Raw genomic sequence first — 27,772 nt, 5'->3', positions numbered from 1 at the left:
CAGTGTGAAATAATAAATGAGACCATGATAAAAAGGCAATACTGGGCTCAAGATTCTGTCTTGGTACCGTGCCAGCTAACCATGCTTCGGACTTTTAGAACTGATCTGATCATTAATTTGTTACAGACTTGTGCAATGTGAACAAGGCCAAGTCTCTTGGATAAAGATTTTTTCTCTTGCAAGCCAAGGGGAAATGCTTAGTGTTTACTATTCACAGAGAAATCTGCTTGTTGTATCTGTGACATTGCATTCCTCTCTGCACTGCCCACCCAGGACACCTCCCAGATAGCCAGCCCGCAAGAACAACTTGGCTGCATCAAATCCAAAGTCCATCTGATTCACTGTTCTGCCTAGCAGGGGACAATGGTGGATGCTGAAGGGAGAATATACAAAGTAGCTCTTGTATATGATGATCCTTTTCTTGCTGTATTTTCAAAAAAAAAAAAAAAACAACAACCAAGCAATGCCGGCTTTTTTAAATCAGAGGGTTGCATCTGGGCTGTTGCATCTGCATCGTGTACAGCTCTGTTTTCTAGGCATTTATCTAACATCTTTTTGAACTCATTTCGATCTAATTCTCTCAGGGAGACAAAAGGTAAAGTTATGGTAACTGGAGCTATTTATGTTACAAAGGAGACATGTAAGAAAGGGGTTAAAGCTAATGAATGGCTTTGGGAATGGAAGGGACCTTTCTCAGAATAGAACAATAGGGTGCTTTTATGAAACCGGGAGGCAGAAAACACAAAACTATTAAAAAAGAAAGAACACTCTTTTGTATTATTCTACATTAGCCTTCAGAACTCATTGCCACAAGATAGAACCCTGTGCTGGCAGCAGAGAGCCTGCCTAGTCTTTGGGGTGGTGATAGTTTGCTAGAGGTGACTGCTACACAGCTTACTGAACCACACAGAGCACAGCTTCAGCCAATTTTCAGATGGGTGACTGGAACAGAATTTCAGCTCCATCACTACTCAGAAAGAGGGCAATGGCTGTCATCTTCCTTGGTGAGCTAGCGGGCACACACGAATGCTGACCATCTTGTTATATTCATAAATGTCCTCGATGGACACCACTTTCAAGGGGAGGTAACAGAGTCTGCTTCCCTTACCTGGGTTGCTGCTGGCTGACCGATGACCACCCAGCCTGGGCACTGCTGGTCGCTGTGATGGGAGACAGAGACGTTGGAAGCCCACTGATCGAGGAAGCCTTTGGGAGTGTAAACGCCACAGTCTTTGATGCTGGTCATTTGCTCAAATTCCTCACATACTCCATCACCATCGTGGAAATAACACCTGCTGGGTTCATCTGCCAGAAGAAACCAAAGAGGGAAAGTCATAACACAGCTACATGTCTATGGCTTAGTTGCTAGGATCTGATAACACCAGGGGTGCATCTGCTGGTCCAGAGCACTGGGAAGTCAAAGCGTTGGCCAATAGAAGGTGATTTTAAGGAAGCTCATCAAGAACAGTTCATTTTGTTATTGGGCAAAACCCTCAAAACATTCCGTACAGTAAGAGATTTTCTGCTTATTTTTGTCTATCGCTTTTTAAAAGGATGGGGACAGAAGAAAGTAGAGATCAAAAACACATAGGAAGAGAATGCAGGTATTGGCATCCGTTTCCATCCCTGACTTGAATGGAAAAAAGCCAGCAGAGGTCTGGTCTACAATGTTTCCCTTTTTGTTCTTAAAAGATATCTGCAAAGCAACAACAACAGCATCTGTGAATTTAGAGATGGTGAAAACAGCCAAGATCACAGCCACAGCAACCGAGGGCCACACAGATCTGTTTGTCCAAAGAGCAGAGTATGCATAGTGTGAGGATGAGCTTGCCACATACATGGCTTCAACCAACGTAACTCAGATCTGACCTGAAAGGATCAAAAGCAGCAGGAGACTTTATTATCCTTGTCCATTTATTCTGTGGCTTCTCTAATGAGACTACCAACAAAGATGCCAAATTTTTGAGGTTGTTTCTCTAACACCGGCCCATTAAAAACTGAATCAAGATCCATCTACTCTTTTCAAACAGACTGCATAGCAATAATGACTTTCAGTCATTAGAGTACTCTGTGAAATGGAAACCTTTGACCTGTTGGTATCCTATTTTGTATTGTATTATCATTGCCAGTCCCCAGAGGTATCCAGTTCTGACAGCCTGTTGTATTTTTGTCTGGCAAATAAGCCTGCTGAAAAAATGGTAGGAAATCAGCCATGAGCTGCAAGCTGGACTGATGGAAACGATCCCCAAGGACAGCCCTGTTGGTAGCGTTGGACTATCTCAAGCTAGGTGTCAGAAAATCCAATGGCTGCTCAATTTTGAGCTACTTCCAAACTACAAAATCCCCTGTTTATTTTTCATCATAGTTTACTCAGTGAAATACCATCATGAGCCAGGAAAAAAAAAAAATCATTTTATTGCGATTCAATTATTTAATGACTTTCTTTCCTTTTCCCCTCCCTTCTTCCCAATCCTCTGTGCAAAACTGCAGGTCCTTGAGAGACTACGAGTTTGAAAGAATGGAGAAGCCTATCAGGGAACAATGTCACTGTGGTTTCATTTCATCACAACCTCTGCAGCCAACTTGCATACGAGGTAAGCGTGGGGAAGTGTGTACTTGCTGGGCCAGCACTCGGAGCTGGCGAAAGTGAGCCTGGAAGCTGTTCAGCAGTGTGAGCACAGCTCTGTCTGAGGTCATATTCAAGGGGTGGCCAAACTTCTTGACCTAACAAGTCACATCTTAAAATCTTCACGTGGCCGGGAGCCACTGAGCATGTAGCACACACCTTGAAGGGTTTGGAGGAGCAGTGCTGTGAGTGCTTTGCAGAAAGAGGATGACAGTGTCTCCCTGGGGTGTGCCATTACACCACAGCGGGAGGGGGCTGGGGTTTATGTACAGATGGGCTCTAATGCAACCTAGAAGCTCTGGAATGGCCTGCGGCCCTTCCTCTCATGTTGCCCAAGGGCCCCAGTGCCAGCAGGGCCCCACTCCCCATCATCTGCTACCAACCCAGCTGGGAATGTGACGCTGAACTGCTCATGGGCCCTGAGAGCCCCAGCTGTGTCACACCTTATTCTTCCATGGGGTGCATTAGTGCCACAAGTGAGGTGGGGGAAGAGACTCAGCGTGTGCCTGGTGAGCCTGAGGAAGGGGTAGAGCTCCACATAATGGAGACTTGCTTCCCTCGCCATATCTTTCTGCATCTCTTGCCCTGTAGAGACATATCAAGGCATAGGACAGATCTCTGCCATGCCCCAGAACAGCAGGACAAAGCAAAGCAGCTCACGTGCTGCAGAGCACTGTGTCCCAGATTGAGCGAGGGCCTCAGCAGACACCTTTGAGAAAGGCTCAGCTCTGGAAAGGCTGGGGTCGGCAATGAAAAAGCCTCAAAAACAAATCCAAAATACACAAAAATACCTATTTTTTGGAGTTTGTCATTTAATGAAAAGAGGCTTATTTCTTTAAAAAGGAAAAAAAAAAGGACAGCCCTACTGTATTAAAAATACTCAACTTTCAGCCTATGAGTAGTCAGATGTACACTTGCAGTGACACAGTGGCACCCAAATACATCCTGCTGCACGTCCATATTGACATTGACACTGACACATGCACACACCTTTTCCACAGCCCCAGTGATGCAAACACAGCCAGAATTTCACAGTGTACTTCCTCTGCCTCCCCAAAGCTTGGACTTCTTTTCATGAGAGGCACTGAAGTAAGCACAACATTTATACAGCCAACACAGTCCTGCACTGGCTCCAAATGTTCCCTCCTAATGCGATGATAAACGTAATGGGCTTCTGATAAGATCATGTGTTTGGGATAAAAGAATACTCAAGACCTACTCCAATCAGATGACTTAATTCATGCTCACATGGATGGGAAGGCAGCCCTTGAATAGCTGTGATCCAAGCCAGTGTGTGATCCTAACAGAGGCTAATTTGTTCCTGATTATGCTTAAGACCCCAATAAATCTGTCTGCTCGGAGCCTGCAACACCCGAGGGAGGAACCGAATGGAGAGACTGCGGTGTCTGAATTCAACGGAGCCTGCCTGAATGATTAACAAAGTCTCACTGAGCACACTGTCACCAGCCCCTCTGCAGTGCACGTCCCTTGCCTGCAGCGCCCACTCACATTGATGTGATGCGAAAATGATGAGGGAAAGCAGCTTCACAACCTTATTTTTCTTCCAAGGAAGATTCGCAAGTCCCCATGCTGACACGTCATCCTGAAGCCACGCTTTGAAGGGAGCGCTGGTGAGATGAGAGGGCACGTTTCCTTCCTCCTGGTTTCCTACTTGGAAGTGGTGGCAAAAACAGGAACTTCTGCAAAACCCTTCCCAGCCTCTGAGGAGGGGATGAGGTCCCACTGACCTACAGCACCCAGCTCCTCACGGCTCAGACTGCTGACCCTCAGCGCGCTCTGCCATGCTCAGCAGCTTTGAGGTTGGACTTTATCTTTTCAGAAGCAAATTGGAAAATGACCACATTGTTTCTTCCCACGATTGCCCTCACAAAATCAAAACCAACCAAGGCTTTTTCCCTTTCCACAGTGCCTGAACATTGCTCGGTTAAATCTCCACAGTCCTTCAGGCTCACAGCCCAGGAAGGCAGTGTCGGGATGTGTATTTCTAGTAGGCAATAGCAAACATCTTTGTTTCCATAGAGGTGCAGAATGCCTTTTCCGATCTGTTCTTGGCTACTGTTCCATGAAATTCATCCAGGGCCTTGATAATATAATCTAATTTTTGTCTCCACAGAGGTCTGTAGGCTCAAAGCCCTGATGAAGGTCACGGGGATGTGTTGGCTAAATAGGACCTGTGCCATGGACTGCATTCATCAACACCACAGACCTCTCACTTTAGAGTGGAATCTGATTCAAATAATATATGGGGGAAGAGAACATGAAGTAAATCTGATTTGTCCTCAAGGAAAAATGACTTCAAAAAATTAAAAAGCAGTTGCCTAGAAATCCAGCTTAAACCTAGAACAGCAAAATATCTGCAGGCGTAGCACCTGGCAGCAGGAGACAGCAGCTCTGGGGGATGACAGCAGATGCTCAAGGATACCGAGCTGAACTCGGGGAGCGTGTGCTCATTCAGGCAGTCAGAGCTGCTTTTCTCTGACAAAGCCCTCACTGAGGGCACCAAAATGTCAGAGCCAAATCTAAGTCACAGAATCACAGAATGGTTTGAGTTGAAAGGGATCCTTAAAGGCCACCTGGTCCCGCACCCTGCTGTGCACAGGAACACCCACAGCTCCATCAGTGCTCAGAGCCCCAACAGCCTGAGCTTGGGTGTCTGCAGGGTTGGGGCATCCAACACAAGTCCCTTGTTTTGGGACGGTGGGAAAACAAAATCTTTGATTTAGTGAAGGTTTCTTTGACATCCATGAAGAGGGATTTGTTGGAGAAACAGATTGGCAAACCTGGTACGTTTCCAATAACTTGCCTATTGCAATTGGACTTCAAGACCCAGAATAACTGTGGGGCTACTGTGTGTAGCACCACAAAAATGATGAGAGCTCCATTTATCCATGCTTCTTAAGGTGCTCAAGCTTAGTACAACACGCAGTATTTTATACAGCCCACTTCTCTGGGTTCAGAGGCAAAAGGATGCACCAGGTAGGGCACAGGGCAGTGCCTCGTCCCCACCACCACCACCTGTTCAAAGCGAGGGCAGAAAGACTCCAGCGACACGAACAAGTCTGGCACGCATCAGGAAGCAGACATGCAGGATATACACTTATCTGTGATAGGCAGCCTTCCACCTCATTAAAAAAAAAAGAGAGATAAAGAGATCCACTTCATAGCAGAGGGCACATCCTCTGATGAGGCTTTTAATGTCCAAAGCTGCATGGCCAACATGCTGGGGACAGACACTTGGGGCGGCTTCCTGTTTTCAGCCAGGATGCACCGACTGCCTTCAGCTTAGTCTTCTTTTGTGTAATAACTACTATTATTTTTTTTTTAAGGCCAGACAGAATAATAATAATGAAAAAAGAAGTATTTTTAAGCTCAGCTGTTTACTTGGGGATCATTCCAACTATAACAAGCCTCATGCCACATAACTATTCGTCCGAGTTAAAAAAAAAAAAAAGAGGAAAAAAAAAGGGAAAAAATGGGGGACACAAAAATGCAGAAGCATTGTCTCAGAGTTACAAACTGTTGGAGCGGAGTAAGCTGCACATGTTAACCCCTGGAATGTCCGCTCCGACCTCACTGCAATTCAGCAGCTCCTGCAGGAGTGGGATCTGACCTGTGTCATTTCATGGCACCTCCAGCATTGCTCCTGGTGTCCAGAGTTGAGGAGAAATGTATCCAGAGGTTTCGAGCACAACAGCAGGAGCAGTTCCACTGCAGATCTACATGGCTGGAGGCTGAGCGAGCGCAGAACCTGCCCCATTTATTTCTGAGAGCTTCACCTTTGGCTGCAGCAGGAGCAGGGTGAGCAATGTGGTTGCTTCCAGGATATCTGCTAATCTCTTCTTTAGCACTGCAGAAGCCAGAGGCAGAGATATTTCCTGCTGCAGCAAAATATTCAAAAGTGATTTTCCTTCCTGGATATTCTGATCGGAAAAGACACAACACCATTGCACAGAGCTCAGGCAGACCTTTCCAAATCAAGTCGCCTATCAATACATGGTGACATTTTCCTTCAGTGAAATAAAGCAGACACCTTGGAAATGAAGTAAAGGCCGGTGTTGCAATCTACTGCAGGGCATCCGGGGGCCTTGCAGGAGGCAGCTCTATGCACGACATGACGATGACGGCTGAGCACAGCTTTGTGGCAATGCGCCCCTGGGTTGGGTCTTTGATGGAGCACATTGGGATGGGAGAGCAGACAGAATGCAGCAATGATGCAATTGATCCACACGCTGCAGATAGAGTTCTGGCTTCCTCGCATTGCCCAGCTCAGAAACTTGATATGCACCTCCAAGAACACAGAGCTCTGTCACTTAAGCAAAGGGATATTTTACGCTGCTGGCAGTGGTAGGAAGACCCTATATGTTCTGTGTGTAGCCAACAGGAGCCACTGTGGCCTTCCCTCCATGCTAGGGGAGCAAAACAATACCTTAAGAAGCAAAGACAGATGGAGCTCACAGCCTTTTTCTGACACAACACACAATAACCCCATGATTGTTCTGAATCTTGAAGCTAGCCCAATTGCAATCCTCTTCCACCCAACCTTGTTTCCCTCTCTTTGTGTTTGGATAAATTGCAAAAGCAATGCTGGTAATACTTTAGTATTTCCTTACACAGAGTTATTAGCTGCACTTGGAGCCCGTTCAACTGCGGATCTTGAGATTTCTGTCACACAAGGCAGCAACTGCTCCCATTGACACCTGGCCGCTTGCTGAGAGCCTGGGAAGGAGCCCAGGAGGAAAACCATCGCTGCCACTCACTAAGGAAAACAAACAGCTTGTTTGTGCGTGTGGTTGGATGTTATTGCAAAGGGAGGTCTTGTGCCCGGCATCACCCTCAGAGCACAGCAAGCTGCTCTTGAGTCACGGAGGGTGCTCCAGGGAGGGAAGCATGACCGGCTGCGGAAGCCTCTTTGATCCACCAGGAGTGCAATGCACGAGGGACACAGCAAGCAGAGGAGAAATCCACCGCTGGGCTCTCGCTGCAGCCGTGTCCTGGACTCCAAAGCTGGATTGAGCTGGGCTGGAGTCACTGGCCAAGAGAAAAATGCAGGCAAATGCCACCCCAGCCCACACGCTCCCCCACAAGAAAGCAACTGTCCTTTGTGCTTTGCTGCCTGAGATGCCTGTGTGCTGCGGTTCGGCTGGCCCTGCTAAAACAGCACTATTAATGATGACAGTCTGAAAATCACTTTCAGAGACTTCATGACGATGTTGTTATTACTAACTTGCCAAATGAGTGCTTAGACATTTTGGAACATGTAGCCACACTCCCATGAGCCGCAGGAAACAGTCAGCTTCAAAGTATTTGCCTTGAGCTGAAGGATTCACACAAATACTATCTGTACAGCTCCAGTCAGTAAATTAATTGCTATCTGCTATGAAATTCTGCTATAGATCCTCAGCTTCTCTATCCGTGGCAAGCTGCTTCCTCAGTGCCTTACTCCTATTGATGCACTATGAGATGCTGGCCTTCTCCTGCTAGACAACTCTGCTTCTCCCATGCTCTGCCCTGCTGTGAGCCCTCGGTGGGGTAACGCCAGGCCCTGAGTGCTGTGTGTGGGAGAAATCCCCATTAGCTGCTGCATCACAGCCCTGCTCCTGTGCAGGGGACAGGAGGGGAGGGAATGGGATGCTCTCAAAGCATGCCCACAATGAATATGGATGGCCATCCATCAATGTGTTTTAAGCACATTACTTCTCTGTCAGAAAGGGAAAAAAGAAAAAAAGAAAAAAAAAAAAAGGAAAAAGAAAGAAAGGAAAGAAAAGACATATAAAATTAAGTTTGTGTCACTCATTTAACACTGCAATTTCCCCAGAGGATTATGCACCAAACGGAGATAGCAAGCTCATGAATATTAATCATTTCCCTGAATGCAATGCAGCCCTCCAAACAATAAGATTAGGGGAAAGTGCTATGCTTAATTTATGGATAATAGGAGAGGTAAAGGACAGAGCTCCCACAAAGGTAGGGCTCACAGCTGGAGGGAGAGGCCTCCAGGAGGAGGAGGGCAGATCCAGATTTGTGAGGGACCAAACAAGCTCTTGGGGCCAAGCAGCAGCAAAAGAAAAGGTGTTAACGGATCGCTGACAAATTAAAATCATACTTCTCTCCGAACAGCCACTGTGACTAATGCTGCAAGCACGCCAGAAATCGGCGGCAAACTCAAGAGCTAAATAAGTTTCTTTTCTGTTTTCTTCCACTCTGTGCCTTCTCGTGGTGTTTCGCACCCCAAGTCCCAACCCAGTGCCCATGGAGATGTGTGTCTGACCCCACACCCTCAACCAAAGGCAGCAGAAGTGCTGCCCCACACTGCTGTACAAAGGCTTCAGTGAGGAGCCCTTCCAAGCAAAGGAGATAAAGTGCAGCAATAATAACCCCACTAAGATGTGGTTCAAAACCCCATAAATTACCAGGCAAACTTACAGCTAGATTGAAGTTTTGCAGCCACTTTCCAGCTGGTTTGCAATGAGGTCTATCAGTCTTTACTCATCTCTTTTCATATTACTCTCTCTCCCCCTCCCTTCTTTTTTATTGATCTCTGCATCTTTTCTATTATATCCTTCTCTTTCTTCAGCACTGGAGAGCTAAATCAATGCATAATGCACATCACACTCAACAAAAGGAATGCAAATGAAAGCAGCACTCTTTTTCAGTGCACACACATATATCTGGAAGCATGTGCACGATGTTTGTGGGAGAGTGCACACCAAGGACGAGGTGCTCAGCTGCTTATTAGACACCCATTTCCCAACAGCCCGGTGGGAACAGATCGAGTGCTAAAAGGCTCTGGGTTTGCACAACTGCAAATCGTAACTCTTCCAAGTGGGGCCTGTTTTGCACAGGATTTTGCTCAGGCTTGCTCAGCAATGCCAAAAACCAGGTGTCCTGGGTGAAACCACAAGCAAGGTGAAAGCAAAGCAGCCAGGAATACGAGAGGGGTACGTCAGTCCCTGTGGTTCACTCCTATTCCATGAACCGAGAGGCAAAGTGAGGCCCCTGTGCAGGGCAGATAGAAGATGCAAAATCTGCTCTGCAAGGGGGAAAAAACAAACAAACAAAAAGAGTACAGGTGATAAATTTCAGCACGACGATGGGCGAGCGTGCCGCAGAACTTCAAAATAAAGCAGCGCTGCCAGATGCTCCCATTAATTAATTAATTAATCTCGCTGTCGCTCTTCAGCATGTTGCAGGGAGAAGATGCTATTAATCTTATCTGTTTTCTTTGAGTCGGCTTTGTGTGCAGAGAAGGCCAGGACAACCTGACAGCAAAGACCACACAGTTTTGTCCCTGCCTCCCTCCCCCCTCGCCCCTCCTCCCAGCAGAGCAGATTGATCTGCTGTTATCTGATTAGAGAGGAGAGGAGGAGGGAAAACAAAACCAAGAAGAAGGAAATAAAAAAAATAGCCTAATTTTATTACAGGCACTGGAGCAAAGTGTCTCGTGCCATTTATTCAAAGGAAAGTCAGAGCAATAAAAAAAAACAAAAAAAAACACATGTTAACATCATGATCCTAAAAGGCAAAGGGACCAAAAGAGAGAGAGGGACACCTGCAAACAGGCTGCCTCTGTCCATGGGGATGTCAGCACAGCTGGATGGCAGCCTGAGATACCGGTCCAGCACTGAGGCTGGAGCCGACTTTTAAGTTGGCCCTGCATGGACCAGAGACCTCCAGGGATTCCCTCCAGCTTCCACAACATTCACAAGATCAAATCCTACAGTCCTGATTCTGCAAAGCCTCTGTACGTGATGGGAGGCTCACTGTGTTCTTTGGTGAATAGGAGTGAAGGACAGGCTGCCCAGAAAAGTGCTATAGCCAGGAGGGATGGGGCTTTGGGCACCTGCTCTGCTGGGAGGGGTTTACCATCAGCAGGGTTGGAACTCGATGGGCTTTAAGGTCCCTTCCAATTCCATTCTGTGATTCCCAGGGCTCTAAAAAGCTGCACAGTGCAACAAGAATATTGCTGCATAAATAACAGTCTGAAATAATTTGTTGTTGTCCTACAAGATTATAACATGTATTAGCCTCATAAACATAGAAATAAATTATGCTTTATTTTCCTCTACTCCTCAAACAGGGACCCAAGCAGTCTGTATTTTCCAAGAAAACATCCCACCAGCCTCAAAGGAGACTTTTGTTTGGCTAAAGACAGTGGACTCGGGGTTATATCCAAACACAAAAGTGGGCGATGGCCCAAGAACTGACCTGGACCAGGGAACTGAGACCTATGAGGGTGCACAGCTCTGTCCCCAACCCTTGCTGGAACCATCTCAGGTCATGCCTGACTTTCCAAAAACCCAAAACTTTTGCATAAGTGTTTATTTCGCTTTCAAAATATTATGACTAATATATTTCAGTGCTTGAGGTCTAATTCAGCAAGTTACTTGAAACATAAATGTCACTTCAAGACCACCAATAGTCACAATTAGCCCTGACCATAAATATTCTCAAATTTCAATAGAGCTATTTACATATGTAAATATGGAAATAAGTACATCACCGAATCAGGCCTCAAGTATGACTGTGTGGGATGCTGAAGTAAAAATGTGGTGGATGAGACAAGCAGTCCCCAGCTTACCACCCAAGGGAAACGTGTTGCCTGTGAGGTCCGTTATATGTTGTTCCAGCCACAAGAGATAATCATCAGATTGCCAAAAAGAGCAAATTTCAGTCTTGCCAACATTATATTAACTGCTCAGGACTGATGCCCTGAGCTGAAGGCACTGGATCACAAGATGGGACAGACAGAGCATTCGCTTGGTTAGTCCAGATAAGGAATCCCATAAACCTCTTGAGAAGAGACTGATCCCTTATAAACATTAACTTTGGTTTCAGAAGGTCTGCATGTCTCATCCTTTCCCGGATCTCCAAGTCCTGTTTGGGAAATGCAATCCCCCAACGCAGGGCTGCCCAGCACAAGGTTCAGTGAGAATTGGTCTTTTCCCTTCTCTGCCCCCAGCATTCCTAGAGAGTTTAATAAATATGTAAAGCTCACAACCGCAGCCCTGCTATCCCAGATAGCCCGAGCATCTTCCGGCCATTGTGCTTACAGGTTTTGCTAATCAGAGCAAACCAGGCTTGCAAATGAAATCTGATTAAGTAGTTTTCACCTCTCAAAAAGGGGATTAGCCAGACCTTTGATCTTCAGATACTGATTTGCAACTCAAAGGAGGTGTGACCTCAGCTGGACTTGCTTCTGGTCTCAGCCCCTTCCCCTTTCACTCCTCCTCCTGTTTACCAGAAAAAAAATCAGTTCATGTCTTCTCACGTAGCCAGATCTAAAGCCTATTGAAGGCGGTGGAAAGCCACCCACTGACTTCAATGGGCTTTGGATCAATCCCACAATGGCTGACTTAGCCCTAAGTCCTAGGTTGTTTCAAAGCCAGCAGAACCAATTTCCCATCAAAATGGCCAGAAGCTGGGAAGATATGTTTGCCTTTCAAACCTACAAATTCCAACTTTTTTCCCTCCTCCATGACAACTCTTCAGCTGGAGATGGTGAAAATGCTGTTGATTTTTTCCTCGCGCCTTGCATAGAGCAGTTGCCCACTGTAAGTGGAAAGGCACTGAGCCAGACTTACCAATGCAATTAAAGGATAACTCCTGCAGGCAGAACAGGGAGCAGCCGTCACCATTGATCTTATTCATGTCATCACATTCTTCCCCCAGGTCTCTACAGGCAAGGGCACAAACAAGAAAAATGAGTCAGATGGCAAATGGCGTCATCCCAATGAGCTGCAGAACCCCAAAGCCCTGACATCCTATGGAGTGGCACTGCGTTCCAACCCTGGACACTCCTCTCCCTTCTTTCTTCAGCTCCTACTTTCATCATTCCTGGTTCACAGACTTGCCTGGCCACTTCTCTCCTACACATGTGGATACCACTTGCTGTTCTGTGATGAGGATATGAGCAACTTCCTTCATAGCTGGTGCGGCTGCAGCTCAGCAGGTGGGGAGAAAGAGAACAGGAATCTCTGAAACCCTTTGTATTAAATCTGGAAAGGCCAGTCTGTGACCCCAGTATGGGAATAACAAGGTACAAAACCCAGCGGGGCTATTCCAGGTGACAGCAGTCTGCAGGCACTGGGTGGTGTCAGAGATGGGGTCCTGCCTTGCTCCAGCCTACACTGTTGCTTGTTTGTAGAGTGCAAACCAGATGAGAAAGAGGCTCCACAGCTGCAAGTGGGGACACAACTAAGCACACTGTGGCACAGTCTGGTTCCTGCTCGCTCGTGAGGCAGCTCAGCTATTGTTCGACGCTTGCTGCAAAGCCACAAGTGATGTTTGAGGAATGTGCAAACATAACAGTAGGAGAAAAGTTATGGAAAGCAAAATTAATCTGTCTTTCTCCACCTCTCTCTCCAAGACTGGCCTGGATTCATAAGTCAATTGGCTGCTCTGTTTGATTTTCCTGCCTGTTGGCCTCATCCTGCAAATACTTGCTGCCAGGTATATAACCTGACAGAGCTGTACTGGTGACTGCTGATCAATAACATTTCAAGACAACAATATTGGCTGGATTAAGCATTTGCTTGTTGTTACTTCTGTAATCATAATTAAATAATCTTATGCCACGAAGCTTAGAAGCAGGTGTCCCTAAAGTCCAACACAATAAAAGAACAAACCTGAAAGCAGTTGTGAACAACTGTTTTACACTTCCAGTGGTCTGAGGGCTGGCAGCTGCTGAGAGTGTGGAGCTTACTCAAAGTGTGCAACCCCCAGCAACAAGTCCAACGCTTCCAAGTGCACCCGAGTCCAACAAGAGGATGCATCAGGAACCCAGCAGGCCACCTGGGGCTCTACCCTGTCCACCAGCTGCCAGGCACATGGAGCTTCGTGTGGAAGGACAGCATCAAAGACAGTGGGAATTCTTCCAGCACAAGAGCTCCATATAGGAAATGTCACACACATGCACATGTAACAAACAGCACAAACAGCACACAGCGCGCTTCATACCAATCCCGCTGGACTCCACTATCTGTATCTCTGTCTGTATCTACTGGTGCCAGGATAGCAGGGCCTAAATTCCAATTAAACGTCATCATCCTGGTAATCATCAAGCACATGAGTGCTTATGTGCAGGTGAAAGGTAATCTAAGCTAAGGTGACATCAGAGGTCATCACTTTCTTTCTGTGCTCAGATTGTGGCTGGGTAGATGTGCTCAGATTTATCCGTTTGCTTTTCCAGACTTACGTTTGGATAACTCCATCTCCACAGTACCCACTCCCAGAGACGTAGACAAGTGCTGGGGAGGGCTCACTCTGCTCTGCCCCGGAAACAACGATGACCTGGTATGTGTACGTGGTGCTGTCGCTCAGCTCCCTGCAACACAAGAGGAAATATTGAGTGACAGCACATCAAAAGCAATGACAAAGGGCAGAGAAGGAGCTACTGCAATGAGGGCTGGCCAACAGAAAGCAAATCCTGGTTCCGTCAGGCCCTCAGAACATTTTTTTCATTTTGATGGGGATAATTTTTGGTTGGCTGCTTCTTTTTTTTGTGATCCCCGTAAGCCCACACTTGACTTACACACAGCTCTGAGCACATCCAGGTGCAGCTCTTGATTATAGAATCACAGAATCATTAAGGTTCTGGAAAAGACCACTAAGATCACTGAGTCCAATCTCAATCCAACCCTACTACGCTCACTAACTATATACCTCAGTGCCACATGTCCACGTTTCTTGAACATCTCCAAGGATGGTGACTCCACCACTCCCTGGGCAGCTGTGCCAATGCCAGATCACTCTTTTGGAGAAGAAATTTTCCCTAATGTCCAACCTGAACCTCCTGTGTTTGACAGCTGAACTACCTGTATGTTGCTGCTGAGGTCTATGCCTGCTGCCCAAGTGGCACTGCACCAGCACTGACCCCAACTGTGCACTGTGACCAACTATCACAGCACTGCTGGCACCCAAAGAAGCAGCCATGGGCTCTGTCATGCTCAGGGACAGCACTACCTGCAGCTGATGGCACAGACCACATAAGGAACTCAAAACTCTGCAAACACCGATTGCTTCCTCGACCGCTCAGTCCAACTGCAGCTGCAGCCAGTGGGAATTTATCTATTGATCTCAGACAGAATTGGACTGGGCTGTTTCTCTGATAGAGAAATATGTTACCTACTTTGTGTACAGGTTCTAAACCAGCAGAGTTAAAGGGAAGCTTTCTTCACTTTAAAAATAGGATCCAAACCATTGTCTGGATCACGGTATTAGCATCTAAACAGTCACAAAAAAGAATTACCAGACTGTTCCATATTTATGCAGAGCCTTAACTGCTTAAATCCTGTGAATCTGTAAACAAGACAAGATCTTTTTTTATATAATACAGAAAAATATAAACCTAATGTGAATATTTAGGTCTTTCATGGCATGTTTTATGTTAGCAGAACTTAAGATGTTCCACAAAGAAACTCATTGCCATTATCCTCATTGTGCTGATCTGCAAAGCCACAGAGCAGGGGAGATATTTATCCTCTATAGAGCACCAAGCCACTGGAGTAGGCATCGGTGGACTGAGGTCCAGGTTGGTGACATAACTATCTCCTTACAACACTCATTAAATTAACAAGCACGACTTTAAGTCCAATGCCACACATTATATTTTACAACAAAGCTGCTTCTCATGCCTTCAGTATAAGTACCACTGAATGAAACACGTGCTTACAACACAGGGGTTTGATTCTTTGCTACCACACTTTAAATTGTGGATAAAATTCAGTGGAACCAAAGCATATCACAAGTGTTTTCTTATTGATTCCTGTTGGCAACAGCCTGCAGTACCTATTGGCTAAACTTGAGAGACCTCAGGTAGCATGAATCTCAATTTGTCTCTGCTGGGGAGATGCCTACCTAGATATTAGTGTGGTTGTTTAATTAGAGTGAAAGTTATCCAACTTCTGCCCTAGTAATACCCTGTATAAAGCTGTCACGTGAGCCAACCAGAAAAAAATCACATGAAATAACCTCAATGGCCAAACACATCCCGATGTGTAACACTGAGGTTTTCACTCCTAGATAAATCCACTGATTAAGATCAACGAATCATTGAGGTTGGAGAGAACACCAGGATCACAAAGTCCAGCTATCAACCCTCCCTCACCATGCCCACTAACCAAAGTCCCTTAGTGCTACATCTACTCTTTTCCTCAACACTTCCAGGGTCAGTGGAAGTGGGCATCCTGTGCCAATGCATCACCACTCCTGAGAAGAAATTCTTCCTAATATCCAACACGAAGATGGGAAGCATCCGATATACACTGATGAAACAAAAAGCAGAGGCAGGCTTTGAATATTAAAGGGCGATTATCTCTCTAATTGTTTCTCAAAACCATTCATAAAATATTTAAGATTAACAAGGATATTTGTAGAAATTTAGATTTTGCCTCCGGATATCTTCCAACCACAAAAATGTTCAGTTCTTAGAAAAGCCTTGCTATCAATGAACCGTCCAGGCAGCTGCAACAGCTACAAAACAAACAGATCAACAGTGCTTTCTGATGTGCTGAAACCATGAAACACAAGCATGAAACACCGACATAAGTTTTCAAGTTGTGATTTTTGCAACGTGATTTCCACTGGCAGGTGATGGACAGGCATCCAGCCAACAGCAAAAGTGCATCCCTGTAAGTGTGCCTGCATGTGTGGGAGTGTTTGTGTGTGCTGGTGTGCACATGGAAGCAAAGCAAAATCAAGGCAAAGTTCACATTTGTTTATGCACAGGGTGGGAAGTTGGCAGAACAGAATGGAAGAAGACACAGTACTAAATTAAGCACAGGAGAGAATATGGTGTTTATGAATTATTAGGTGATTGGAGATGGATGCGTATGTGGGTGAATACGACAGAAAACTGGAAATGAAAAGTTATTACGTGGGGAGAGCTCTGGTGTCTTTAATTATATTGACTGTGAATGCAAAATCTGGTATGCGGGAAGCATCCTGAACACGTCGGGGAGCGCTGACGTCAGGCACTGGCAGCAGTGCTGCTCCATGCTGTCACCTGCAAGACAAGGGCTGCTCCAAGCAGGGATAAAAACAGAATTGGGGCCCTGGCTGCTGGTGGCATTGATGGTGACAGTGCTCTTTGCAGTGCCGCCAGTCCCACACCGTGCCGCGTCGGGAGGTGAGATAGGAGAGCATCCTTAACGCTGAGGATGTGAACAAACACTCGTTTAAATTTATATCTATGGTCTTTTAATGACCTTTTCGAGAACTGAGTGAGTCGCATTGATCGCTGCGGCTTCCGCCCGTGGGGAGGCACTCGTATTAAAAAGCAATGACTCAAGTGCTCTGCTCAGAGGGGGAATTGGAGCGTGCCGTGCAGAATGCCACCGGGGTTCCTAGCCTGTCTGCTGGTGAAAGCAACAGATCCAGGGTTGGAGATGTACAGCCCTCTCTCCCTTCTCCTGGTCTTCCTGGGTATGGGGGCAGTTATGTTGAACTTGAAGCATCCCATGGACAATGGATTGCTGCTCTCTGAATGGGTATTTCTGTACAACTTACAGGGAAAAACACCACTAGGAAGCAGTTTTCTACTCAGACCAAAGTGGTTTTGAAGGATCACCACATTCACAGGTACCCAGCTGTGCCCCAGCCACAACTGCTCGATGCCTATGGCTGGGCTGCAGATTGAGGACACAGAACCATAGAATTATCTGAGTTGAAAGGGACCCTTAATGGCCATCTGGTCCAAATCCCTGTAATGAACAGGGGTACCTACAGCTCTATCAGTGCTCAGAGCCCCATCTAGCCTAACCTGGAAGTCTCCGGGGATGGAGTATCCACCGCTTCTCTGTGCCACTGTCTCACAAGGGGCACGGCCCCTGAAAGCACCAAGGGGAAGCAGCAACCTGCTTCCCTCTTCCCACTACCATAGCATGTCTGTTTTTCCTGCTACAAATAATAGCAGGAAATTGTTTTTTTTTGTTTTTTTTTTTTTAGCACAACAAATTCCTGTTTTGAACAAAACTGAAAATATCCAAAAGGCTTATCCACTTTCTGTCCTATGAAAACAGAAATGGCTATAAGCAATGAAAGAAGACAGTGTTTCTGTTATTTAAGGACAAAATGACAAGGTCTTAGGCATCTCCAGTTAAATTATGGCTGTCAGAGGTACTGTTAAGCGAAGCAGACACATCCTGCACCTCAAGCACCCGACAAAGGACCCAGCTTGCTTTGGCTTTCAATAATCACCAAGTCTTGTGCCCAAAGGCAGCACTTCCCAAACAGCTCTGCATCCCAGAACGAGCCCCAGTCCATGAGCGACGTCCCCATATCCCTACAACACAGTCAACATTTGCAGGCTCCCCAAGCGCTTCCAAAGCAATTGATAAAGAGAAACCCAGGGGAAGAGGTCACTTGAGGACAGCATGGATAGATGTGCTCCCCAGCTCCCCTCCTTTTTCCTGTGTTGCCATTTGCATTGTCCACATAAAATCATTCTCTTTTTTACCTTTTCCTCTCTCGCATGCACTCCCCTTGCTTTTTCCTTTTCTTCTTTTAATAAAAATGGCATGAGAAGCACGGCAGAAGATAATGAAGAGAATTCCTGCCTGGCTCTGCAGTTGGGACAGAGGAGGGGCGAGATTCTGTAAACAAAAGGACGTCAAAAATCTGGGCTGTTTTTTCAGCTGCGGCCCAGTCTCAGGCTGTTTGGATAAGCCCAATGACATGGCAGGTGCAAAGGCCTCAGAAGAAGTCTCTGCCTCTCTCCTGACCAGTGAGCTGACTCAGAAGAAAAAAATACCTGGGGAGCAAACTTGGACAGCTTCTCCATGTGAAGGTGGGGATTGGAGGCTGGATTCCTGCTCCCAGCACAGCTTAAGCCTGGACTGTGGTCTGACCAGGGAACCTCAGGTGAACACTTCTGGGGTACGTTTTGTTCTAGGGGTGGCTTAGCTGCCTGAAGCCCAGCCTCACCATTCAGTGCCCAACTCAACACGACTGTATCAGGAAGGTATTTCCAGTGACACCTCCCATAACCACTGTGCACAGTACTGGAAAGACTTCACATGTTTGTGGTTGAAGTCAGAGGTTGAAGTCAAAGGTTGGGCAATTAAAATCTTTTAGAAAGAGAAAAACATTCTTTGCTCCACAATATCCATCCACATACAAAAGTTACCATCACCTCTCCTAGATATCACAAAACCCAAATGGTCCATTACTGTGTTGCTTGTGCACACTGGTGTAAGTGTGGAACAGCTTCAGAGACCTCGGTAACATACCCAGATTTCAAACACAGCAGCCTGCTGCAGCCCATCTTCCAAGCTGCATATTTGCTCTGCTCGGGACCCTAAGCATGTCAAGCATTTGCCTTAAGAGAGAACTCTCCATTAGAATCACAGAATCATTAAGGCTGGAAAAGACCTCTAAGATCACCAACCCCAACCCATCCCACCATGCTCACTGACCACCTCGCTCAGTGCCACATCTCCACAGCCATGGAAGATCTCCATAGATGGTGACCATCTCCCACTTGGCAAGACAGATTTTCCTTCTAGAAAGAAAGATTTCTGTCCTTCATGTAAGGATCATAACTTTTTAAAGTAGTAAACCTATAGACTGATTAATTCCAGCAGACTTTTTTGATATAATCGTCCAAGTATTTGCCCTGGTACCAATTTAAATCACAGTAGCACATTTAATATAAAAACAACTTTGTAGCCAAGCCTGAAAGATAATTCTTGTTGGTTTTTCTTCTCTTAAAAATAAATCAAACATCAACAGTCAATTTTCTACCTTCTTGGTTGAACAACAACAGCAAAAACAACCACATGAACACTTAGAGTGGAAGACAGAGATGCAGGATCTAGGTGAGATTGGGTTACAATTACCAGAGCAGTGGAAATGCGAGGGGCCCGGGGCCTCACGCGGGTGTTTGCACTAGACAGGCAATTTCACGGCGGTACACAGGTTAAGTGTCGGAGCACCTGGTTGCTATTAGAAGCAGGGCAGGAGGGGGGAAATCTGTTTTGCTCGGTTCTTTGCTGCTCCAATCAGCCCTGAGCTGAGAAAGGAAAGCTCTGGGCCCTGACCCACAGCAAGCCCCACTTGCAGCCAGAGGGAATCAGTGCATCTCTATTCATTCCCAGGGAGCGGTGCCAGCAACCAGCGCCTGAGGACACAGCGCTGCGGTGCACGGGAGCAGGGAGAAAACAGCATCGGGGCTGGCGGCAGGCTGGGGCGGGTTGGTTGCTAAAAGGCCATCATCGTCACCAAAGAACCTCTCTGCCTGTTGCATCGTGCCTCCGGATGAGCAGCGTGTGATTACTCACACTGCTAACGATGTCCCGGCTGCGCCTGCAGCACCCACAGCTCTGACCGTGGCCGGGTTTGGGGTGTCCTGGCAGCATCCTGCCTCAGGCCATACTATGGGGCTCTGCCAGCAGGAGGAACACTCTTCGCCACATCCAGTCCCAACCTCTAGCATTTCCTTTCAACAGAGCCAAGACCTGATTTTCAGAGCTTAATGCCCTCCTGTGTCTGTGAAATCCCCTGAAAGGGTAAACAGAGCCATGTGAGCCTGACCTGACTGCTCCTGGAGCCCGGGGAAACTGCGTCTATTTTCAACAAGGCTTCGGCCAGGCCCCAAGCACACAGATGTTTGCAGTTTCCTCAGTTTCCACCTCCTCCACTGCTCCTCTCTGGGGCTCTGCAGGGAGGGATGGGCACTGGGGCTGTGCTGGGCCCACAGTGCTGTGACGTGGGGCGAGGCAGCAGCCTGAATCCATGGGTGCATTTAGGAAAGATGGATGTGCAGACCCACACGAGGAGCACATAGGGGTGTGTAAGGAGAGGAGGTGACTCCTCCAGAGGAACATTTTGTCATTTCCCCCCTTAGGGGCTCTGTGTTTCGCTTTAAGCCACTTCAGATTATGAGAAATCCTACTAGCTGGTCTCCAGTGGGATCTGTAATGGTTTAATAACTGAACATTACTGAACATATTTCCACTAGCCTCTTTCTTAAATCCCATCATGAGCTAATTTCCTCTATTGTCATTACATCTGCAACTGGTCTTACATCTAAAAAAAAAAGATCTGCACCGCTGTGAGGAAACGATCTGCACTGAGCTCTGAAGGCAGCAAATCCACTCATCCTCAGTGGGCACAACTTGCTGCTTCCACTCTGCCTTCCTCTCACAACAAGACACAGGGAAGTGCTGCAATGGCAGCAGCAGCATGGAGATGCCAATTTCAGGATGTGTTTCAGAAAATCCTGGCCAGAAAGAGCGATTCTGGGGGAAGTGGTGGAAGACTTTGGGCTCGCATCGAGGAGCAACGATGCACTGAAAGGGTTTCTGCTTTGGCTGCTGCTGTGCTTTCTGATCAGGTACTCAGGACAGCACAGCATTACTCCCTGCTTGAGGACAGCTCCAAATTTAACAGAGTTAAATTTATTTTGTAGGAAAACATATTGAAATGAAATGCCCAGGAAACAAAGGGGCCAACATTTTGGTGAAAGCAGCAGAAAAAAATAATCAGTGCTGGCTGACGCTGCTGATAAAAAGGCAGGTAGCACTTTGCTGCTGCTGCTGCGGTATTTGAGGCTCACTCCAACTTTTACAAGAGAGTTATTTTTAAATTGTTGCATAACACGTGTCTGCCCAATGCTTCTTTCCCCAGTCAAGCAAAAAAAAAAACAAAAACCAAACACCCAAAAACAACAAAATCATTTGTTATTCCTGGGAGATTTCTGGTACTCCTCATCTTATTGAGAGCTCAAAATAAAGATGCACACAGGAAGGCAAACATCAGAGAGAAATTATGAGATAATGCACACCCTAATTTACCATGTCTCTGAGTCTGTTTCACCTGCAATAAATTATTTCACCCAGCAGGAAAAGTCTCGTTTGACCTTCATTTTTTCTTTTCCTGCAGCTGAAAACTCTGCTACTACTCCTAGGTCGGGAGTTCAAATTCCAGCCTGGCTGGGAGTGTTTAAATATATCCATTTCTAATAGTATCTATTCGGTTAATAAGAGGATGGCAGTGAAGGCTCATTGTTTGAGGGACGCTGGCAGTCTGGGCAGTGGGATGCTGAGGACAACCATGCAGTGCAGCAGCAGTGTGTGGGAAGTTCCCGGTGGGAGCGGGGCTGCTCTCTTCTGAACCAATGTGCTGCTCCTGAAGTGGGGTACCCATTGTTTTCTGGCTATTCCCATGCTTGAGTCATTTCTTTGACAGAGGCAACTGGGCGTCACTCAGAGCCATGTCCATTTCAGAGTAAACCCAGGCTGAAAAATCACTCTGGCTGCTGCTCAGCATCACAGAACTACGAAGAGACGAACCCGCCCTTCCTACCTTATTCTTGCATCATATGCAGCTGAGCCAGAACAGGAGCTACGGTTCTGCCAAGTGCCAGCTATAGCTACAGCATTACATAAGAAACCACAACAGCAAAGAACCACAAATCTATCACTGCAGCTGGCACCAAGCAGCATCTCGGCACAGGCTGAGCAGAAAAGCTGCCTGCTGAACAGGCACGGCCCGCCGGATTGTTCTTTCTCTTCTCTCAGGCAGGGTTAAGGCAATTTGGCAGAGGGTGGTAGGGAAAAATTGCTGTCTTGCTCTGCGTGTGGGGTCAGGAAGTAGGTTTTATTCATCTGCAGAGATAACATGGCACCTCTGATGAAGAGAGGAAGATGTAAGGAAAGCCACCAGGACGTGGCTTCCAGCTGCCACAGCCCAGCAGGGACATGGGGAGCCTGAGCTTCCTTCACATGGGTGTAAGAAGGATGCAGGAGCAGATGTACCTGAGTCTCAACACTACAGCAGTAAGAGAAACCTGGTGGGACACAGGGATAGAAGGGTGTTTGCTGCTTGGGAAAGCATGAAATAGCTTTGTTCACACACTGCTCTGCATTAACGGTACAGAAGATGTGAAGGAATGAGCAAAAAAAAAGACTAAAAGTGAATCTATTCACATGGAAGTTTGGTAAAAGTGTTTTTGCTGGAGATAAGCAGTAAACTTTCATATAAATACAGACAAGGATCTCTTTAATACATTACTGGAGAGAAAAAATATGGCTAATTGGGTAATCAGGGGAAAGAAATCAGCCAGATGCAGACTAGAGAGCAAGAGCTTTTAGTAGGAACAGGTCTCGGGCACTGCTAGAGGTGATAGAAGGCATCAAATACTTACGGACTCAACAAGAGATGATACTGTTTTGCACCTAATTCTGGTAGCTGAAGTTGGTTGGGTTGAAAGAAACACTGAAGTGAACTGTACACTTGTCCTTCAGTTATCACTTTGAGGTTAATTATTTGCAGAGATGAAATGTTTGTTAAGATGGAATTGGTTTACAGACCAACATATATAGGTCAGTGCAGAGAAGGATGGAGTTAGAATGCAGGAATCAACAATTTACAGGGACTGGGTGTCTCAAAATGGTGCTTATGTTGATACAAGAGGATCAAGAAATCTCTTCACTGCAAATGAGAAGGCAAGAAGTAATTGGTTTCATTCATTCAATTGGAAGGTAACCATCAGTGGGAAAGATTCACAAAGAAGTGCATGAGGTCCTTGCACACATCAAGGCAAGGCATTTCTAGGCTTGCTGTAAGCATTCATGCTGTTGCACAAGGACATCTGGAACACCAGACACAGTTCTAAAGCCTGTTGGGAATCCAGATGTGTAGCATGCCGATATCATACAGAAAACCTAGCAGCTTTTGTAGATAAATCTGGGCATGTAAAGTGCTTTCTTAGCATTTCAGCCCTATCTTAGATACTCCCCAGTATTTCCTGGCATATCAAGAGAGATTTGGCATGGCAACTGTGGAGGAGGGGGAGCAGAAGATGTTGATAATATGGGCTTCAGTTTTTGGTATCAGGAGAACATCCACCCAGCGATCTGTATCTTGTTTGGGTGGAAATATGGTGTTAATTATCTTCGTGACAGATGGATCTGGCAATTCATTTCAGCTGCTTTAGATCATACATTCCTCTGGCTGGTAGAGCTTCAGAAAATAGAGAAATAGATCTTCAAGATGAATGCAAAGGAAGGAATGCCATAACAAGGACAGATGTTGCCATGAAATTTTAGTGTTGCATTCAACAGGGCCTTAACATTACATACCACCATTGTGATATTTGTATTTTTTCAGAGCCCTGTTGAGCTGGGCTTGCTGTGTGTAACTGCAGCCTTCCAAAGGAGTCCTGCTCACCTCTGATTCTCCAGCCACTGCTGATTCTCCAGCCTCTCTGCTTGTTGTGTTCGAAGGAGTTTACAACGTATTTCATATGCATTCAGACTAAGAAGTGTTTTCCATCTCCTTCAACACCACATCATCAGGGGTTTCTAACAGATCACATGCTTGGCTTCCTGACTGCATACCAACAAACACAAATGCTATCGATAACACACATTTTGAAACAAACTCTTTCAGATACAGCCTGCAAAGTGCTAGGAAACCATGAACAGCACCACAGCAACCTCTCCAAATACCTGCAGTCTCAATGATGTAATTCCTCAATCCTTCGCAGTCACGTCAAGAAGCCCTACTGAGATCTGGACCCCACTCTCTTAGGTGCTCAGTTAAAACACTGCAAGTGAAATTGAGCTTGTAAGCTTAGCACTGAATGGAACTCCTGACTCTAACAAAATATTTTGAAATACTGTAGTTGCTTAAACAATAGATGACAACCAGTCCCCTCTATTTCCAAGGAACAGAAAAGGCGTAGCCTTAGAAAGTAGGTGGAAAAAAGCTAAGTGTGACAAGAAAAATATATTCTCTATATGAGAAAATGCAGGTTTCTCTCTTGATCTCTTTTTCTTTTATTTTGAATTATGAATGCAGTATCTCTAGGTGTCACTTAGGTACTAAAGCACTAGTCAGTGTGAGAATAACTCAGATGGAGATATCACAGGAAAGCATACTTGCTGCTCAGTGATGTTCAACTCTGCAAAATCAAAACTCGTAGCAGGGCTTTATGCTGGGATTCTTTCTAAGGCTATTTCAGTCAGTGTCTTTGTCATGAAAAATCCTACAGGTTAACAAAGAAGAAGGTTACAAAGATGACCTGTTCCATACAGTCCACCATGTTCTGAGGTTTCCTATGAAGTCCGTGGCAGAAAAGTTGGAAAAAATTCCAATTCTCAGAAACTTTCCCAGTTATTCCAACTTTCCAGAACTAACCTCAGCACCTCTTTGCTTGGCATGTTGGAGAGGTGAGTTCAGAGCAGGAGCACGGTGGGGAACATGGGCTGCTCCCCACCATGGTGCCCCCCAAGGACTGGTGTCCAGCTGCCTCCTGACATCGTCAGGAGAACCTCCACTGGGGGCAGTGCTCTCACTGAGCTCTTACAAACATCAGTGGTTGCCACAAATGATTGCGAGAGCATCCATGCGAGCATAAAAGCACTACAGCAAGGCCAAAGCGAGGGCAAAACAATTTCCGCCATCACCATCCCCACTATCTCGTGGGTTATTCCCAGGGAACAGCAAAAGCAAAACAGTAAGAGCACAACCCGAACTTTGGATTAAACCGTGAGCTGAGACTTTGAGATCTGCAGATGTGGCTCTGCCCTTATCGCTGACTGCGGCGTGACGACTCAGCAGTTCCGCACTGCACCTGGCCCGACCTTTTTTCTCCCCGTTGATTTATTCAGCTTTCTGCTCTCTTCCAAGGCACCGAGACTCATTTCGTACTGCAGATTACAGCAATTCTGGCCAATCGCACTCGGTGGAAGCAAGAGCATCTTGCCTTGTTTCTGGGAGGTCCAAGGATAAGGTCTTGTCCCTCAGAAACAATTGAGCCAAGAGCTGAGATTAAAATTCAGCTTGAGAACAGAAGGTCTGGCATTATTTTGCATTTCTTAATAAAAGGTTTCCACTGCTGTAGTTATTTCCTCTCCATTGTGGAGCACCCAATGCTGACTAGGCAAGGACTATCCATTAAGGACTTAAAGAGAAGTTCCCTCTCTTTGACGGGAAGAAGGTAGGAGAAATTAATTTCTCTTTCAGCATCGCCACACCTGGGGAAAGGATCTTGCTCACAGATAACAGCGCAAGCAAATATTTTCTTTGGGAGAAAAAGAGAAAGTGAAGATCAAGGTCAGAGGAGGCAAGAATAAAGACAGGCGGCTGCCTTCAAAATAACCTTCCATAGAACATGTGGGGGTGTCATTTTATTTAATATGGAAAACATGCAAAAGCATAAAAAGGAGGGGGAACTGGCTTGGGGATTACAGAGAGATAAAGGGGTTGCAGTGTCTGGTTGCGCAGATATGCTGAATTCCAGCTGTACAGAGTGAGACACGCAGATGAGGAAGGGCTGAGATACTGCATTTACCTCCATGTACATATGGAGTGCTGCCCAGCACCGCTATCCGTGACTTTATGAGACATCTTCCTGCTCACAGGGCTCAAGGGCTGCGGCTTCCCTTTGCTGTGAAGCTGCAGGACCCCTCAGCTCCAGAGGGTATGAAACAGTGCTATGCACATATGCGTACTAGGATATGAAAAAATCACTTTTCAAGATTTCAAACACATGCCAAAGCCCTGCATTAAAAAAAAAACATCTCCAAGTGCTAAGCAGTATGCATCTTTGACTCCTCACCCAGTGGCTAAAGGCTTCATTTTAGCTTTCCAAGTGCCCAGTCAAAGCTCACTGTCTAGATTTTCACTGCAGACCCTTGGAAGACCCTATGCCCAGAGCCAGCCAGATGAAAGGCTTTGGTTGGGTTTGCTGTGCCAGACTCTGCCAGCAGCTGCTTCTGTCTCCTGACTGCAGAAAGACAACCTTCTATTTTTTGCCTGGTTTTCAGCTGACTCTATAACTAAGTGAGACATGCAGACAGGTACAGCAGTGTTACGCAGTGTAATTTATTCAGTGCCATACAGGAAAATTGTTATTAATCCCTGGCTACTGACGGAACAGTGAGAGCACCTTCCCACTTCAGATGGCTATAGGCTAGAAGTCACCCCTAAAATTACACCAAAAGACACGGGAATAGCAGTCAGAATACAAGTTATGTTTTGGACTTTTTTTTTTTTCACGCTTTATTATGAACTCAAAACTGGACCTGCTTCTGTGGGAACTTATGCTAAGGTATGCAAATATTTCAAACCAAACCAGTCCCATTTTCCAGTGTGAGTGGGCCAGGTTTCAGGCAAAGATGCTTTCACAGCAAAACCATGGGAAAATTCACCAGTTTTCCACGTTTCCAATATGCCAATATTCATCTCCTGTGAAGTGCCAGCAGTTGTTGGAACAAGGCTACAACCCAATAAAGCACTTATGCACATGCTTAACTTTCAGCACGAGGTTCAGGGGTTTGCTTTTATATTCACTATTGTTAGCTACCTTAAATTTTTAAACCCATAGGGACAATTTGCATCTTCTGAGATGTATAATTGCACCATGAAAGGGATGGTAGCTCATGATTACTGAATTGTTAATTAATCATTTTTATTATATTTAAACATGCTTCAGAAGACCATAATGATGTATGCTTCCTTGATATTAGCTGTACTAATTAGATCATCTTTTCTAAATTAGAGTGCAGTTTTCTTAGCAGGTTTCCTTTTATCTGGTGTTCATTTTCAAAAGAGCTTCATGTTGTTCCCACAGATGAGTGAATCACTTCCAGGGAATCATGTTATGCAAAAGATGTTTTTCTTGCTTCTGGAGAATGCCTGTGGGTAGATCATGGATCTCCTCAAAATCATTAAATATTTTGAAGTTGAGCTTTCCTCAATGATCATACATTCCTTCACAGATGAGCATAACTGCAGCTAAGATGAAATTCACTCCCTACAACAAACTGGCACGTATGATGTGTTTACTGTGCAATACAGCCTGTGTCAGTAACACATGAAAGGAGAAAATGAAAGCAGCTGAAACGCATTTACATACCTGAACACGCAATTTTACTTTCTGCCTTCTTTCTCAAGCAGCTAATTAGAAGTTACGATGCTCTGGCACTGAAAGCAATGCTGCCTCCTTCACCAAAATACTACTGTGAAAAAATTTCTAAGGAAATGGTGATCGTGATACTCCTGAGGTCCTCCCTCAGGTTATCTTAAACATTTAACTTATCAAAGCTCTACTAGTTTGCAATATCCTTTGAGCTTAAAGGAGGATGGAATTTCACGTTTCTGCACGACCAGCAGGCGATT

General features: G+C 45.9%; 1 protein-coding gene across 4 annotated transcripts in view; it reads right to left on the bottom strand.

The window, feature by feature from the left end:
- The window catches only part of PAPPA (pappalysin 1), a 359,398-nt gene that overhangs the window by 72,802 nt on the left and 258,824 nt on the right, over nucleotides 1-27,772 (bottom strand). For all 4 annotated transcript variants that reach the window (XR_014887326.1, XM_085239622.1, XM_085239623.1 and 1 more), the window contains 3 exons: nucleotides 13,842-13,970; nucleotides 12,229-12,320; nucleotides 1,109-1,305 (listed from right to left, as the gene is read on the bottom strand). Coding sequence is in view for 3 of the 4 variants with exons in the window: in XM_085239622.1 (XP_085095748.1) it covers nucleotides 1,109-1,305; nucleotides 12,229-12,320; nucleotides 13,842-13,970 (418 nt within the window). In the remaining variant the exon portion in view is untranslated. The remainder of the gene's footprint in view (nucleotides 1-1,108; nucleotides 1,306-12,228; nucleotides 12,321-13,841; nucleotides 13,971-27,772) is intronic.

The sequence above is a fragment of the Meleagris gallopavo genome, chromosome 19, assembly GCF_905368555.1.
Source record: "Meleagris gallopavo chromosome 19, MGAL_WU_HG_1.1, whole genome shotgun sequence".
Taxonomy (NCBI): domain Eukaryota; kingdom Metazoa; phylum Chordata; class Aves; order Galliformes; family Phasianidae; genus Meleagris; species Meleagris gallopavo.
The sequence above is the reverse complement of the archived record's forward strand: the minus strand, read 5'-3'. Positions and strand labels throughout refer to the sequence as shown.